General features: G+C 36.5%; 1 protein-coding gene across 2 annotated transcripts in view; it reads left to right on the top strand.

The window, feature by feature from the left end:
• MS3_00008258 (uncharacterized protein) overlaps positions 1 to 14,198 on the top strand; it is a gene marked incomplete at its 3' end in the record, with an annotated part of 39,219 nt that extends 25,021 nt beyond the window's left edge. Inside the window, exons 9-13 of one of the 2 annotated variants that reach the window (XM_035732825.2) lie at positions 1,315 to 1,694; positions 5,043 to 5,222; positions 7,007 to 7,273; positions 9,909 to 10,073; positions 12,957 to 14,198. In XM_035732825.2, the coding sequence (XP_035585824.1) occupies positions 1,315 to 1,694; positions 5,043 to 5,222; positions 7,007 to 7,273; positions 9,909 to 10,073; positions 12,957 to 14,198 (2,234 nt within the window). Of the gene's footprint in view, positions 1 to 1,314; positions 4,350 to 5,042; positions 5,223 to 7,006; positions 7,274 to 9,908; positions 10,074 to 12,956 lie in introns of those variants that run through there. The other variant, XM_051216612.1, reaches the window with a different exon arrangement.
• Between the last annotated feature and the right edge of the window lie 3,573 nt (positions 14,199 to 17,771).

The raw sequence follows: 17,771 nt of genomic DNA, 5'->3' as shown, positions 1-17,771 counted from the left end.
AACTACACTTCTGTCGAACTGTCTATTCCCAAACCGTTCTCCTTATCTTCAACCTTGATCTCAAAGGGACGTTTTCAGCTAAGGTTATATTATTACTACTATCACCGATAATAAATTTAGTTACTAAGCATAGAATCGAAATTTAAATAATAATAATAATAATCCGGAAAATAGTTCAAAAGTTTCCAAGTTTTGGAAAAATCCGGTCGTAACCAATTTGATAATCCAGGGTTTTAATTACCAATCATCAGAACATTGCTGTACACACTGACAACTCTATAGAATTATTATTTTAAATTCCCAATCTAGTTTATAATACTGTTTATTTTTGTAAATCAAAAGTAAGGAAGCCTATTATGCCTTCAGAAATAAAACAATAAACGCTTGAATGTCAAAGAAATGATTATACAGGCTTAAGTACCTTTTTGTTGAGATTGCTAACAGCATTCGCTTCAAATGGAGATTATGTCGGATTTCCTGTATTCATCGAGTACATTTTTTGGATTTTCTGAATGATTTCAATATTAAGTAATCATACGAGCAGTCAAACATTTTTTAAAGGATTTCTCACGTGCTGTTACCATGGCTTTTGTGCTGATCATGTGTTAATAGCTTTTAATGTTGTCTGTCTGTATTCCCGACACTGAATTTGAAAGTTGTTTCGCTTCATTCGCTGTTTTGATTTAGGATCTCTTCAGTACTTAACCTCAATAAGTGAATCCATGTAATAGCTATCCGTCTTTTGGAGTGGGGGATTAGTTTACCCCCTGTGTTGGGAAATGGGAGTTCAGTAAGTCCTCTGCTGGCTATGAACTTATTTAGTTCAAGAGATCTATCACTCTTTCTGTTTGAGTTGTACAATACGACCTGAATATTTGTTGATGGTGTTGTGTTCACCGAGCTATATAGTTGAATTGCGAAGCTTTCATAGTCATTCTGAACAACACTATCACCGCCTACTTCGTGTAGGTTATCTATACAGCTAGGACAACTGGACATTATTCCTGTTGTGAGACATTGACAATGATCCATAGACTAAAGCTTTGTGGTAATTGGTAGTTAACAGCAAAATTATTTGCGTAATCTTGAGGACATCAATGTTCCTGTCGAATTGTTGTTAAGTTTCTATCATACTCATCCTTTTCATCGAAATCCTTATTTTTGAAATATTCATTTTAATTGAGATCATGAACTGAGCAATTATAGACTCATTGTAAACCTTGATAGATTGGTGGCTTAACATCAATTGGTTCATGATTTCGATTAAAACTCAACAATCTTCACAACCCTATACTGCTATTCATTTTATTTCAGCCGTTGGTGGCTTACGTTTTTGTTCAAAGTACAGTTCTCGTCGAAATAAAAGTATTGTACATACAAATGATGACGATGATGATGATGGTGATGATGATGACGATACTGAGTCACATTCAGCTGATCAAAACCCAAATGATATTCGTTCACCTTCAGTCAGCCACTATGAATCAGATGATTATGTAGAAGATGGTGATAATATCAGTCGAACTGTTGGAACTACAGACAGCGTTGCAGAAGTAGATGAAAAGTTGGTTTCCCGTGATAAATGTATAGATGAATCTTTTATTCCAAGACGTAGATCAACTAGATTAAGTGAGTTGTCCAAGAACACAACACCTGTAGATTGTTCTATTAACTCCAATGGAACGTCTTCATCGGTAAGATCTGTAATATTTGTTGTTTTTTGTTATATTTATTTAGTTCCTCTTTTTTGGATATTGTGATATGTATAATAGATGATAACATTTCAACCGGTTTTACATAACTTTTACTATCTTAAATTACGGATGGATTAGGTATATTAATTGATAGAGTTTGTTTTATACTACTCAAAGTAGTATCATTAGCCGTTGCAAATGTGACATGAAACTGTGTTGCTTTCAGTGAGTTATATTATTGAATAAACTAAACCGGTGATTGTTTAACTATAAACTAGGTGATCTGAAGTTATATTAACGAACTGTAATTTCCCACTTTCCCACATCGTACAACGACACTTGTTTTTGATATATTTCGATAATGCAATAAGAAGACGAAGTTTATCAGAATTATGTGATGATAGATTTGCGCAATACATTTCGAACAGTCTGATCACACCTAATATACTTGTTAAGAACATTTATATATGAAAAATTAAAAGGTCAACTAGACAGGTTAAGGGTAAGTCATAACAAAGGAAAAATCATAAAGTACACAAAAACAAATGTGATTACCACTCTGGTTAATAAATCAGTAATACCAGGGTAGGTTAAGTGTAAGCACAAATTCTTTTTGAACACATAAAGGGAGTTTCAATTCCCGTATAGCCAAGGCTTCAATAAACCTTAGTATACGTCCTTGAAGGCTTTTGTATAACACTACAAGTGCTGACTTGATGTCAACCTTATGACCAGTCTCAATCAAATGTTTCGCAATAGAGGATGATGTCTGTCTATCCTGTGATCTTCTTTGACCATTAGAATCTATTTGTTTCTGCGACCATTTTCGTATGTTTTCATCCACCCTTAATTGCAAATCATGATTGAACCTCCCTATGTACGGGTTTCTGCACATGCATGTAAATTGATAGACACAATGGGATGTGACTCAATCACTTTCGTACTGTTTGGGCTTTTGGTGAAATATAGACCTTGTCCTTTCGACATATCTGAATAGGAAACTGGGTTCGTAGTGCTCGTGTCAACCTAAGCGCTTGAATTCAGAGCCTGAGGGATTATTTTTCTTGTAATTGGTCACAGATAATCTTTTTGAATAGCTCTTAGTATTTCAGTTTTCACCTTGGGAAACTTATCCACCAATGTCAGAAATCCTGGAGGGTTGGATCAGGTGTGATACTTTTATGGTTGATTTTTTAAAATCTTTTCCTTTCATTGTGGGAATGCAGCATCGTTGGAGGTGCTGGATTCCTGAGAGAAACACCTTATTGATAAATCTTTTGATATCGCTTGAGTCGCTTTCCTAAGTTCTTCTAATAACTCCAGGCTAAATGTAAACGAAAAGAGCGCATTACTCCAAGACTAGTTTATGTACAGAAAATCGACGTTATTTATGGCATTTCAGATGGCCTTTGACTTCTGGAAGGTTTTGGGACCTTAATAGACATAGTAGCAGGATAGGTAATCATCCATTTGGGAATGTGACACATGACTCTCTACTTTCTAGATGTTTCTAAGAAACCTCTGTTCAATGCTGACTGGATAAAATGCTCACAAGTATTTTCAGGACATTTCTGGGCTTTTCCAAAGAATATTCTGGGTCTCCTCAACATGTATTGTCATCATAGTCTAGTACCGTTGGCAGTGGGGCTTCAGTCTCTTATCTTAAGTTAATGATTTTCACTTCACGGCTCTCAAAAACCAATTTATCTGATTCACTGGGTCATCACAAAATGCGAGCACGACGACCACATCAATACAGCAATGTAAGGGTATATAAAACTCCGCCTGGAGCCCCTCTGGGGCTACTGCCGATTCCAAGCCTGGATAAAGGAGGAGGGTTGAACATGGGGTTAGCAACTTCATGCCGTAAAACACTAACTCACTAAAAAAACGCTAGTCAGAAAAAACAATTAAAACCATTTCAACTTTGCCCTAGTAGTTAGAAGGTTTTCATTTAGAAGAGTTATGACGTCTCATGATGAAAACCGAGTTCTTTCGGAAGTCACGAGGCTGATCCTGTTTTTGACAATCAGAGCAAGCATTAATTTAGGTACATGGAATGCTCGTGCAAGGGTATGTAAAGATATCGCATAATTGTAAACAACATTATACATTTTACAACATATTTAAATGAATTCTATCTGTTATTTTCACCTGGTATTTAAATTTACATTTCTAAAATTTCGGGATGAACTAGTTTGTTAAAGTATAGTTATTCTGGTGTTAATTTCCATAGGCATAGAGAGTTCATCAATTTGTGTGTGGCCTGTGATACTGCGCGGGTGCCCGAACCGAAGCAGGTGGTTATCTTAGGGGGCCACTCCCCGAGCCTTTGACCTAAAGGTCTAACCCACAAGGCAGTGGAGCATCATAAGCAGATGCAGTTCCATGGTAGCCGGTGACCAACGATTGGTTCATACGCCATTTGTCCCCGCAGGATACTGGAGCCCATGTACACCATTGATTTGTGATCCAGTTAAAGCGCCGGACATTCGCTTTTCGTCCTCTCAATTTCGTAAACAACACCCCCGCCACGAGAAGGCAATGAGTAGGACTTTCCTGGCAGAGGCTGTATACGCGCGGCCGTGTGAGAGTATTTCGAGAGGGAGAGCGGTCTCTCCCCACTCTCGGCCGTACCAGGGCATTCGGGCACAGAGATGATAATTCAATTGGTGTCACCATCTTGAAACACCGACTTCGGTGGCTTGGACATGTTCTCCGAATGTCGTCCCAGAGAATTCCACGTCATGCATTATTCGCCGACTGTGGGACTGGTTGGAAGAAGCGGAGAGGTGGTCAGTGCATGACATGGTGTCGTGGTATGAAAGAAAGCTGCAAAGGACTGGCTTCTGTTGGTCCTTCACGACTCCCTGGTTGAGGTCTGAGAGATGGTGCAACACAGTGGCTAGAGACGTTATCAGATATGGCTCAGAATAGAAGCCAGTGTTGATCCTGCTGTAATCTTCTTTTACTTTCTTCATAAAAAGTGGTTATGTCTCCCTTACCTGAAAGATTTCTTCCGATTGTACCTTTGCGTTCCCTCATTGCTACCACACTACCTTACACCAATCTCTTCGTTATTGTTCTCTTTTTTTTCTATTTCTCTTCGAATTCTCATTGTTTTGTGTGGCGCATATATATTGGCGCTCTCTTGTACCAATATTCATGTGTTCAAATAAATAAGTAAATAAATAAATTCTAGTGTTATCTTCATTATACTCTACTATTTCAATCACTAAATGATTTATTATGATGGAATGATCGAATTGAGATTTTCTTACCTAATCACGTTTTATAATGATAATACAATTTGTGTATACATCTGTATATATATGTATGTGATTTCAGTTACCCGAAGATCAAAAACATGTAACTTTTGATGAGATGGTGACAGAACAATCTGAACTTAAATCTAATCAAACAATTTCCGATAAACAATTCACTCATTCTGATCAATTATGTAAGAAAATTTCAAATGAAGATAATTGTGATGAGAATTTAACAAAAGTTGAAGAAAATCTTTCAACTGTAAGTATTTATGATTGTTTTGAAAGTCATTTAATGATCCAGTTCATGATTATTTAAATTTTTGTCATTGATTATAATGCTGTACCTGTTATATTCGGACGAGAATAAATGAATGGTAACCGTTAGGAATTACTTACTTACTTACGTCTGTTACTCCTAATGGAGCAAAGGTTGCCGACCAGCATTCTTCATCCCACTCTGTCCTGGGCTTTCTTTTCTAGTTCCATCCAATTCTTGTTCATTTTTCTCATGCCTATCTCCATTTCCCGATGTAATGTGTTCTTTGGTCTTCCTCTTTTCCTTTGGCCTTGAGGATTCCATGTGAGGGCTTGTCTTGTGACGCAGTTGGGTGATTTCCTCAATGTGTGTGTCCTATCCGCTTCCAGCGCTTCTTCCTGATTTCTTCCTCCACTGGGATCTGGTTTGTTCTATCCCACAGTAGGTTGTTGCTGATAGTGTCTGGCCAACGGATCCGAAGTATTTTGCGTAAACAGCTGTTAATAAACACCTGTATCTTCTGGATGATGGCTTTCGTAGTTCTCCAGGTTTCCGCCCAATACCGTTAGGAATTTCTTATGGATTAATGTATATACATATATTCTTATTGTATGACTACTAAGTAACTATATTATTTACTTATTCATTATTCCTTTCACTAAAAGCTTTTATTTGATCTGTGGACTATCATCATACGATTCCCAATATATTAGTAACAATTTCTCATAATCGTAGCCACTTTTAACTTGATCGTGTACAGATGTTACTTCCTATTTTATGGTGTAACGTGGTCTAATCTTGCTTTCTATATAAACCAAGTATGTTTTGCAATATATGATTTATATCGCAGAGGTTGAAATCGGTGTTCTGGACTTAACAGGTAGAACTAGGTGAAAAAATGATCAATCGGAACTCTATGTTGCTCGTACTGATGTATGAGTCATTAGCTTAGTCGTATAAGTTAGCTGATCTAAATTGGCAATCGTATTTTGCGATATTCGTATAACTAAAGACATAACAATACACATGCACCACCACATACCTAAATAAGGCGGTAGCCTATTTGTTATACCCTAGTGAAGGTTGAATTACTGGTAACTTCTGAGATCTATTAATGAGATAATATTGTATATATATTCCTATTTTATAACTATTCAGTAACCAGATTATGTATATCTATATTCCTCTTATGATAAACTTCATTCAGATCTATAGATTATTATTATATGATTTACTGTTCTTAAGTTATGTTCAGTTTATTGATTACAGTCTCCCACGTTCACAACTACCTTTTGGTCTGATCTTGTATAAATGTTATTTCCTATTGTATAGTGTGATGACGCCTGTTTGGCTGGTATATAAACCAAGTATGTCTGAAATAAATGATTCGCATAGCGGAAACTGTTATTGACGTTCTGAACTCAACTAGAAGGGTTAGGCGAACAAAATATCAATAAGGACTCTAGGCTGTGCATACCAGTGGAACGTCATTGGTTTGGTACAGTATTAAATCGTATTTCAATTGGCAAGTAAATCACGTGTTATTATAAACCAGCCTTAAAGTCACAACACTATTCACACTTGTATTTCTGAATGAAATAGAAATTAAACATCATACTCTTACTTACTGTTTTATATATAAACCAGAATATGATTGTAATATTTCAATTCTAATTAATTGACTTGATTATATATCAGTTCTTCTTTTTTTGGTTGATACATTTCTGCTTTTTTTTAAATGAAAGTGCAATATACTACTTATTATCTTTATTTTGTCTTCTTTATAGGAACCATCTTGTGAATTATTCACTTTAATTGCCAAAGATTCACAAGAATTAAATCAATTATTATTAATTCTACGACAAATATTATATACTAATGAAGAGAAATTAAACAAGAAACAATGTATTGATGAATTAGATTTAAATTCTGATTGTGACAATCCAATACAAGAAGATGATGATGATGATAATGATGATAACATTATCAATAATCAATCTGTTGTTAAGAAAAAACAAACATTCCCGGAACAAAATGACAATCTTACAAATCAGGTAAGTGATTGATCAGTAATATTTATGTTCTGTGAGGTAAATATATAATTTACAGAGTTATGATGTGGTATGTGCTATTGATATCGATAGATATAAGTAGTATATATCGCCAATTGAAAGTGGAGTGCCTGGTAGCAAAAAAGTTAAGAAGATCCAAGAAAAGACAACGAGAATAGAGAATGATTGACATGGAAACGAAAGAACAATGAATTCTGAGACAATTGATTGACATTTTGCAAACGATTTATTTACAGTATGGTTCTTAGATTTTACTTAGGTATTCAATCATCCCCACTTGTGTTCACGTTCACTACACTGGTATGATATGAAAAACTTGGGTGTCAGGTTCTACATTCATTTTTATTAATATCTGATTTCAATTAATTGGGATAAAACGAATTTGGCTCCCTCCTATTACATCGACACCCGAACTAGTGATAGGGAGTGAAGTAGTTGAGTGTGTCGACCGCTTCACTTATCTTGGAAGTCTGATCAGCCCTTGTGGTCTGGTGTGTGACGAAATCTCAACACGGATACAGAAGGCTCGACTAGCTTTTGCCAACTTGCGTCATTTATGGCGTAGGCGAGATATCCGTCTATCAACCAAAGGACGTGTTTACTGCGCAGCAGTTCGTTCCGTCCTACTTTATGGCAGTGAAACATGGCCGGTAAGAGTAGAGGATATCCGTAGGTTACTAGTATTTGATCATAGGTGTCTTCGAAACATTGCTCGTATATCATGGGACCATCGAGTAAGTAACACAGTTGTTAGGAAACGGGTACTAGGTAAGGATGGCAAATCAATTGATGAATTAGTGAAACTTTATCAGTTGAGATGGCTGGGACACGTGTTACGTATGCCCAACGACCGACTGCCTCGACGTGCTATGTTCAGTCGTATAGGAGTGGATTGGAAGAAAGCTAGGGGCGGCCAAACCAAAACATGGCAGAAGTCCATGAAGTCACTGACAAGTGAACTGAGTCATGTTGGTAGGTGTGGACTACCTGATTGGGGACCGCGAGATGACAGCAACCGATGGTTAGAGACCCTAAATGACATGGCTCAAAATCGTTTGCAATGGCGCAGGTGCATCCACTCTTTGTGTTCTCCCAAATTCTAATCTTCTGAATTCTTCATGTCCCTTTTTTCCTCTTTCCAAATTTCTTTCACTGGATTACTGCTTATACTCTTATTACCTCTACCACTACGGGATTTGAATCGACAAGTGGTTCTCTGTGCTAATGTGGTGTGGCAACTCGAACTGATGTACGTACGTACGAAGTTCTACGTTGTTACTGACTGACTGACTGACCTATTACTGTTATTATTATCATTACTATTAAGCTAATGATTTCATTATTTATAAATTGTTATTATTACATGCAATGCATTTACACTTGTGAATTGTTCTGTTTTGTTTATCAAATTCTCTGAGTCTTTACCTAGTCATTTTTTCCCTTCTAATTTAAATCTAATGAAATACAATTTGATTCCGTTGATCTACGAGTTATCATTTAAAAGTTAATTAGATAAACTAAATTATAATAGATCATCAGCTTTATTAGTGGCTTCATTCAGATGATCGTCACGTTATTTCACAACTTGACAAAAGTTTAAATTACTATCTTTGAAATATGAAATGTTATTCTAAAGGTTAGGTGTTCGTTGCAGATATTCGAGGTCTTACATTCAATTCTTGTTGATGTCTTGGGTTTTCACTGATGAAACGTTTTGTAGTGGGATGAACTACTTGTTTGGTGCTTCCAAATTTTCACTGCTACCCCAAATGAAATTCATCGGTGGAGAATACAACTTACAAACAGGAGATAGTTTGTATACTTTTCTTTAATCACTCCGTGAATATATTCACATTTGACCATTGAAATAATCACTAACCAATTGTTAGTATGTTTTAGAATGATGTGGATCAGATTGTTCTATATTTTAAGGTTATTTATTCTCGACCGTTTCTGCTTCCTTGACGTAGTGGTCGGGCTTGCCTATCGTGATGCACCAATCGAGCTATACTGGATGGAACAATCGTTCATCAAGGTCTTACCATGCCAGACAGGTCGGTTGAAGAGCGGTAAGGCTAAAAGCAGCAAACACAATGTCTGAGGGCGAAGTCGTACTGCTGATTGTACAGAGACGTGACGGCAATAAGGTGTTTCCCTCGGGAAACCAGCGTAATAGCGATGCTGCCCTCCCACAAGGAGGAATGGGGTTAGGAAAGGTCGAGCCTGAAAGTGCACACTTCGCCTTATCGCACGGATATCCGTCCCTGGCGGTAAGGTCTCAACAATTACGGAGCTAACATGAAAACTACTCACAAAAAGGTTGTGCGTGGCCGGTCTCAAGCAGTTGTCCCTTTGGCACTGCAGTCATGCTCTCAGGTCACTAAGATCACCCCTAACCCAATTTCTTTTTCATGGTGTGGACAACCGGGCAGTGATAACCGCCCTCATACCTGTAACAGGTTATTTATTCAGTAAGATTTTCAGGTAATGATGTTACAAGTCGTTACTATTAGATTGCATTGAATTTTCAACTAAAGTTTCATTTAACTTCATACTTATGCACCTACTAATTACAACTCTGTTATTCTTTTCTATATTATGTTTGTTAAAAATTAAGAAAACTGTACGGTTACGTAATGCGATTGGATCATTAAAAAGTCTTATTGAAAATTTAGAACAATTATATAAATCTGTATTGAATCGAGAAAATGAACGTGTTGATGCTCAACGATTAGCTCGATTACGATTACGTAAAGATGTTGAACAATGGGAAGCGAATGAAGTAAGTAATAGAATTCTAATTTGGATGATGTTAGAAAACAATTCTGTAATCAAACGTTAGGCTCCATTATGTCATATGATCAAGTTTTAGTAAGTAGGAAGTGGTCAAAAATTCAAGTTCGTGAAATGTTTTACACTGAGGGTTACTTGAATTTTTAGTGTTAACATTGATTTCCAGATGTTAATTTTGAACTTTATCTACTTCGATTTATGCAGTCGGGTTTGTGTCTGACGAAATCTCAGCACGGATTCGACAAGGTCGCCTGGCTTTTGCCAACTCACGTCACCTATGGCAAAGGCCAGATATTCGTCTGTCAATTGAGGGACGAGTATACTGCGCGGCAGTCCGTTCTGTTTTAATTTACGGCAGCGAAACATGACCATTAAGGGTAGAAGACACTCATAGGTTGCTAGTATTTGGCCACAGATCTCTTAGAAATATTGCTGGCGTCTGCTGGGATCACTGGGTAAGTAATAGTGAGGTTAGACGCAGGGTATTAGGGAATGGTGGTTAATCAGTTGATGAGGTTGTGAATTTTCATCGACTGAGATGGTTGGGTCACGTGTTGGGTATGTCTGAACACCGATTACCATGATGTGCAATGCTAACCGGTGTTCGGGATGGTTGGAAGAAAGTTGGGGGCGTCCAAACCAAAACGTGGCATCAGTGCTTGAAGTCACTAACTTCTAATCTGAGCCATGTTGGTAGATGCAGACTACTTGGTTGGGATCCGCGCGACTATCGTAATCAATGGTTGGAGAATCTTGGTGACATGGCTCAGAATCGATCGATCACAGTGGCATAGGTGTATACACTCTCTGTCTTGTCTTAAATTAAGAAATTAAAATCACATCATATTTTTCTTTCTATGAACTAATTCTTTCTTCCTGTACTATATCCTTATTGCAATCTTTCTTTTATATATTACCTCCTCTGAATTAACTACTTTTATGAATCTGTTGTTCATCTTGTTGTGTTAATGAGGTATGGCAACTTGGACCGATTCATATATGTGCCTGGTCCTACGTTGTAACCTGACTGAGGCAGTCGGGTAGTATCATTAGCTCTCAGTGCATAAAATCTGTGCTTCACAAACAAATTATGGTTTCTAGGCAACATTTGATTTATTAAAAGTATATATACTTATTAAATATACATAAGAACATTTCCATGAATGTTTAAGGAGTTAGTCAACAATTGTGCATCATTCCGAATTGGTACATTTAACACCAACACATTGAGAGAGTAAATTAACAAAATGCAAAACAAAGAAACGAAAATTATATTGACTTAAGTGAACATTTAAACATGTACTACTGCATGTACACTACTACAGTATTCAAGAAAAAAAACCAAGATTGAAGGATCAATAATAGAGAATCACACTAAAGTTTTAGTGAAAGTATAAAAATAAATAGGAATACATTAGTGTAGTCAGTTGTGTGCCATATCATCCAACATCTTCAATCATTAATTACAACATGTGACTTCAATTAGACAGTGTACATTTATTTATTTAAACATATAAACATTGGTACAAGGAGGTACCAAAAAGATATGCGCCACATAAATTGTTCGAGTTGTGTCAGGGCCCGGGTGCACAAAATCGCAGCAAGTGGTTTTCTTAAGGGGCCACACTCGGAGTCTTCAACCTGAAGGTCTGATCCACAATGCAGTGGAGCAACGTTAGAAGATGCAGCTCTATTGTATCCGGTGACCAACGATTGGTTCATACACCATTTGTTCCCTCAAGATACTGGAGCCCATGTGCATCATTGGTTTGGAATGAGGGTTTTCCAACCACCCTAGGTGAACTCTCCGAGTCCACCAACCCAGGTAAATCGCCGGACATTCAGTCTTCGTCCACTCAAATTCGTAAAAAACACCACCACCATGAGAAGTCAGTGAGTAAGACTTCCCTGGCAGTGGCTGTATACGCGTGGCCATGTGAGAGTATTTTGAGAGAGAGAGAGAGGGAGCTGACTGTCCTCACTCTCGCCCCTAACAGGGCATCTAATGATATGTTATAATCTACCCAATGTAACTATTTTGTAATCTGATTATATGCAAAGTTAATGAACACAAACAAAATTTTCATGAGTAGTTTGTGTTTCCGTTAATGCTTATTTTATATTACAATAGCGTTTGTGTTAAATTTGGTATTATTATTCTCTTGTCTAAACTGATATAGATGGATCGTTGTTTGAACCTAATTATAAGATGAGTTGCTTTCACTCAAATAATCATTTAGATTCTCATGAAGAAGATAGAATGTTGCTGTTGTTGTTTTTTCAGATTTTGCATCGACGAAATACGAGTCTAAGTTTTTGTTTGAAAACTAATCTCAGAAGGGTTTTTTGTAGATATAATAGTAATTTCAATAGTTGATATCATGAGTCAATTGAAACTAGACCACCATGAAAAAACTGGAAGCACTGGACAGCCGTTTCATCCTAGTATGGGACTCTCCAACAATCTCGCGCGCGAGTGCTTAACCACTAGACCACTGAGCTGGCATCCAAAGGAGTTAATGTCTAACTTCAACTAATCTACGAAGTTGAGCGACATATTCACCATTGTCATCAGTGAGTTACTATCTCGCACGCGATAATGATAGCTCCTGGATTCAAATTTCTCGAAGCGAGGTCGTGGATGCACACTGCTGAGGAGTTCTACAATAGGACGAAACCACCGTCCAATGCTTCCAGGTTTTTCATGGTGGTCTAGCTTCAATCGACTAATGATGTCAACTATTGAAAACTAATCGTCTTCTCAGTTTCGATTGATTATATCTTATTAACAAAGAAAAACTATAATGTCGTTATTATTATCTCTTATCCGGTTAATCATTTTTCTTGCTTAAAACATTTGAATTTTTAATAGGCTGAAAAACATAGAAAACAATTGAAAATGAATCAGAATAACAAAATTAATAATCAGGAATCTCGTCTAAATCTTTTAGCATCACTACGAACTGATCCATCAAAAGATCGTGCTGAACGACATTCAAGGCGTGAACAACTTCGTGCACAAGATTTAACTAACGATGAAGCATATGAAAGTGAATATGATAGTGAAACTAATGAACAGAATATAAGCAGACAATCGAACAATTCACCCAAATCAATCACAGTTACAATGAATACTGATACTAGATCTAGTAGTGTGAAAAATATTAATCAAAATAGTTATCAAGCTTTTGCATCACGTATCAGTGCAAGTGGATCTCCGAAAATACCTATATCACGTTTTAATAGTCAAGATTTAATACCGAAAATTCGTCGATCTTTCATGTTGGATCCAAGTAAAAATGTCTCCATTTTGCCTAGACCATCAGGAACACAAGGGAAACCAACTAGTCCTACAAGTTTGAATAATAATAAGAATAATACTAGGAGTGAGATAAATCATTCATTTCCGCATGTATCACACTCAACATTCCGATCAAACACACATCGCTCTCCTGCAATTCTACGTACTGGTTTTCCTAAAACATCACCATCGGGTATAAATCATTCAAATGGGTTATCTGTTCTTAATCCAACTACTTCTCCACTATCGAATAAGAGGAAGATATCCTCAAATGTCTTATTATCACCGAAATCACCTTCATCAATGACGATAACGAATACTTCGAGTAATACTACTACTGTTACTCCTCCTCCTCCTACTATTACTATTACTAGTACGTCACCAAATAAGACATCAACACTTGTCCGAAAAATTTATCGTGTATGTAACACTTTATTTACTGAAGATGCAAGACCTGTGAAAATTGGTCCTAATGGTTCGTTAGTTCTTATACCACCAGATAGTGTACCATTAAATCAACGTCAATTAGCAAGTCAAATGATATCTCGTTATCATCAACACGTGAATGCAATCTCTGTAAAACCTAATTCAATAACTCATCCTCCAACAAGTTCATCGCCATCATCATTATCTGTTATTTCGAATTCTTCGTCTCTTAGTAATACAATAACCACCATCACCACCACCACCACCACCACCACAACAACAACAACAACTTCTTCTTCTGCTACAACAATAGCAGTTATGACATCCAATGTATCAAAAGAATCAAATTTCCCTTCATCATCTTTGACTAGTCCTGTTAAATTATAAATATTATTATTGTTATATATAATTATTTTATTACTTGAGTTTTTGTATACATCTAACAATTATCATTGATTAAGTAAATATGATGACATACTTACACATATTACCTTCATGAGGAGCATAAGCATAAGCTTATGCTTCCCATCAACATTCTTCATCTAATTCTATCTTGAATGTATCTTCATGTATATTAACATAATTATTGTCTAGTCATCATTGGTTATTATTCTATTCTATTAATCTTGTATTAAACATGATCATAATAATTGTAATTAAATCAGTTTACAATTTCATTTCTATCTATAATGGATGTAATGCTGTGTGTTGTTCATTAATCTTTCATAATGAAGAGAAAAATAAAAACGATTATATTCACTTTTCTCTCTCTTTTTTTTCTTTTTTTTTAAACAGCTGTTTATTGGCTTCCTTCTCTTTTCTTTTCTTTTCTTTTCTCTTGTTATATCTATCTATCTATCTAACTAGTCAATTCTCTTCTCAACAATTGTTCTTCTTTGTCTCTCTCACACACACACACAAACAAACAGGCACACACACACACACTCAATCCTTTTTATTGTTTATGATTGTATTACCGGTTTATCAAGTTATGTGTTACCTTAGCTGTTTTGTTGTTGTTGTTGTTGTTGTTGCTAGATCGATTGATTGATCTATTCAATTGTTTATTTTTTTTGTGAATGATAATTGTATGCATTTATATGAATAGTTTAGTTGGTTTTGTTTTGTTTTGTTTTTTTGTATATAAGAAGAGTGAAAGAAAGAATGAAAAGGGGTGAAACATTCAAATGGATCTTATTTATTGTGTAAAAAATAATTCGTTTTGTTTTTCTTTCTCTCTGTGTGTGCGTGTGCGTGTGTGTGCTTTGTCATTTTTGTTTGCCTTCAATTTGAAAAAATTTTTTTGTATAATTATAAGTTTTGTTACTAGGTGAAATAGGTTACTATCAGTTGATATGTCATATTTGTTTTATTTCTATTCTAATAGAATTGAATTCTTACATTTGATCTGATTCAGTAAGTTTATTAATTATTATTTAAACATATCAACATTGATACAACAAGACATTGTATAGATATGCACCATATAAATCATTCGATTTATGTAAGGGCTGAAATATTACTCAGGTGGCCACACCTGGAGCCTTTGACATAAAGGTTTGGTCGATTAGACAATGTAGTAACGTCAGAATATGCAGTCCCATGGTAGTCGGTGACCCACAGTTGGTTCATACGTTATTTCTTTCTTTAGGATTCTGGAGCCCCTGTGCACCATCGATTTGAAATCAGGGTTTTTCAACTCACATGGGTAGACTCTCCGTGTCCACCAACCCTGTTGAAGCAGATGCCGGACATTTGGTTCTCGTCTTCTCAATTTCGTGAACAACAGTAAGTCTACGAAAAGTCAGTGAGTAGGATTTTCCTGTCAATGGATGTATACGCGTGGTCATGTCAGAGCATTTCGAGAAGCAAAGCTGACTCTCCCTACTCTCGACCGTACCAGGGTATTTGGGGGCCGTGCAGTCATTATCAGAGTAGAGCCTTGAACAGATGTGTGTTGGGCCAAGTTGCCATATCATATTAGTACACCGTGTTACAATTGATAAGAGGAATGACAAATTTGGTCGAAATAATATAGTGGGAGTGGCTATGGAGATGAATGAATATTGAGAATATAGTTCGAAAAGACAAACTGGAAAGAGAAAAGGTGAATGCATCTTCACCATTGTGAACTGTTCTGAACCATGTCATTTAGTATCTCTAACCACTGACTGTGGTATTTGATCGAATTCCGACCAGGTAGGCTGCATCTACCAATATGAAGGGGTCTTAATACTCAACTATTTCACTCCTGCCCATTAGTTCAGGCGTCGGTACAGATCAGTCCTGAAGAGTGAAGAGTGTTATTTCTAGCAGGACGTCTGTGACAAATTCACTAAAAAGGAGCGTAGTTAACAAAACTAATCAAATCCGTTTTGTGTTGATAGTTCTGATAACAGTTCATCATTACCTGTGAATCGAATAACAGTGTTCGTTTAAAGAATTTGTACAAGGTAAATTTACTTCTTCCGATGACGAGCATTGCTACAAATAGTGATAATCAGTAGAGTTTATTATTGCCTTAAGGTCAAGAAATACAACTATAGTTGTCTTTCGGTTGGTATGCCTGTATTCCATAACGTGAAGAAAGGCGACAATTAGATCTATTAGGGAACACATGCAAGTTTGAAGTCAGTCAGATTCCTCCCGCTTCGCTGTTACGGATAAGCGTCAAATCATTATGGAGGCTAGTATTTCAGATACTATATCCACCAAAGTGATTCCCGTATGGTTATCACAAGATTTTAATACTTTTTTATAACCCTGAACGATTGAGTCCACTCAGATCGGATTAGAATCAGCCTTCCAACTCTAGGTATTATATCAGCTTAGCTATTATAACTGGACCACAGTACATACAGATTTCTGGAATTAATCTATCAGTTCCTTCGGTTATTTCTTTTCTCAACTTATGTATCGTAATCTAAATTATTGAAATATTAAATGCAATACAAATATTGAGCCAAATTATCTTTTCTATGTGTATACGTGTAGGTTGCACAAAGCTAATTAGATTTTCAAACTCTAGATGTATTATATTCAGTTGATGTTGTTTTACTTGTATCTTCCCATTACTATTTAGGACTGCAATTGATGTCTCATGTTGGCATATGTTCATCATGTGCGGATTGCCTCGGTATAGCCTTAAGTCACAAGCTTTTTAAACAAAGATGGATAATGGCTGGCAGTGGAATCCAGTTTGATGCGCGTCCCATCCTATTTGGGACTCGTCAGCCGGATGTACCTGCATTGTCGAGTTGATGTTCACTCTAGGTCTCGAACCCAGTACCGTTCGCTTCAAACGCCATCGCCTTATCCACTTAGCTACTGAGTTTTGATAACCACCTGCTGATCAATTTCAGTCCTTGCACAATAATGGGAAGATACTAGTAAAACCACACCAAGCAGATTTCAACTTCACCCCATCGCACAAGCAGGTGGCTCTCAGGACTCAGTTGCTAAGTAGATAACGCGATGGCGTTTGAAGCAAACGGTACTGGGTTCGAGTCCCAGAGTGAACACTAACTCTACGATGCAGGTACATTCAGCTGACAAGTCCCAAATAGGACGAAATGCATGTCGCACGGGATTCCAATGCTGGCCACTATCCATCCATTATTGAAATATTGTTTCGTATAATCAATGGAATTTGATGTATGAGTGACAGAAAGCAGTTTGATAAATCAAGTTATTTTAGTAGATTTTGTCTCAAACAAAATTTGCTAGAGGACCATTTCATGTTAGAAAACAAGAGTTTTTAACTCGTAGCCTTACACTTCTCAATAATGCTCATTCTTGATTTTACAAAGAATAGAATGTAGAATCTGAAATCGATCACGGCGAGTATGATATTTTGGCAATACCAAATCAGAATTGAATGGTCTATGCTTTCAATCACTTTGTTATACATTACATTCCTCGTCTACTATCATAGTTGAATTACTAAATAGAACTTGGTTT

Source organism: Schistosoma haematobium, chromosome 6 (genome assembly GCF_000699445.3).
Source record: "Schistosoma haematobium chromosome 6, whole genome shotgun sequence".
NCBI lineage: Eukaryota > Metazoa > Platyhelminthes > Trematoda > Strigeidida > Schistosomatidae > Schistosoma > Schistosoma haematobium.
Note: the sequence above shows the minus strand (reverse complement) of the source record. Positions and strands in the feature narration are given on the sequence as shown.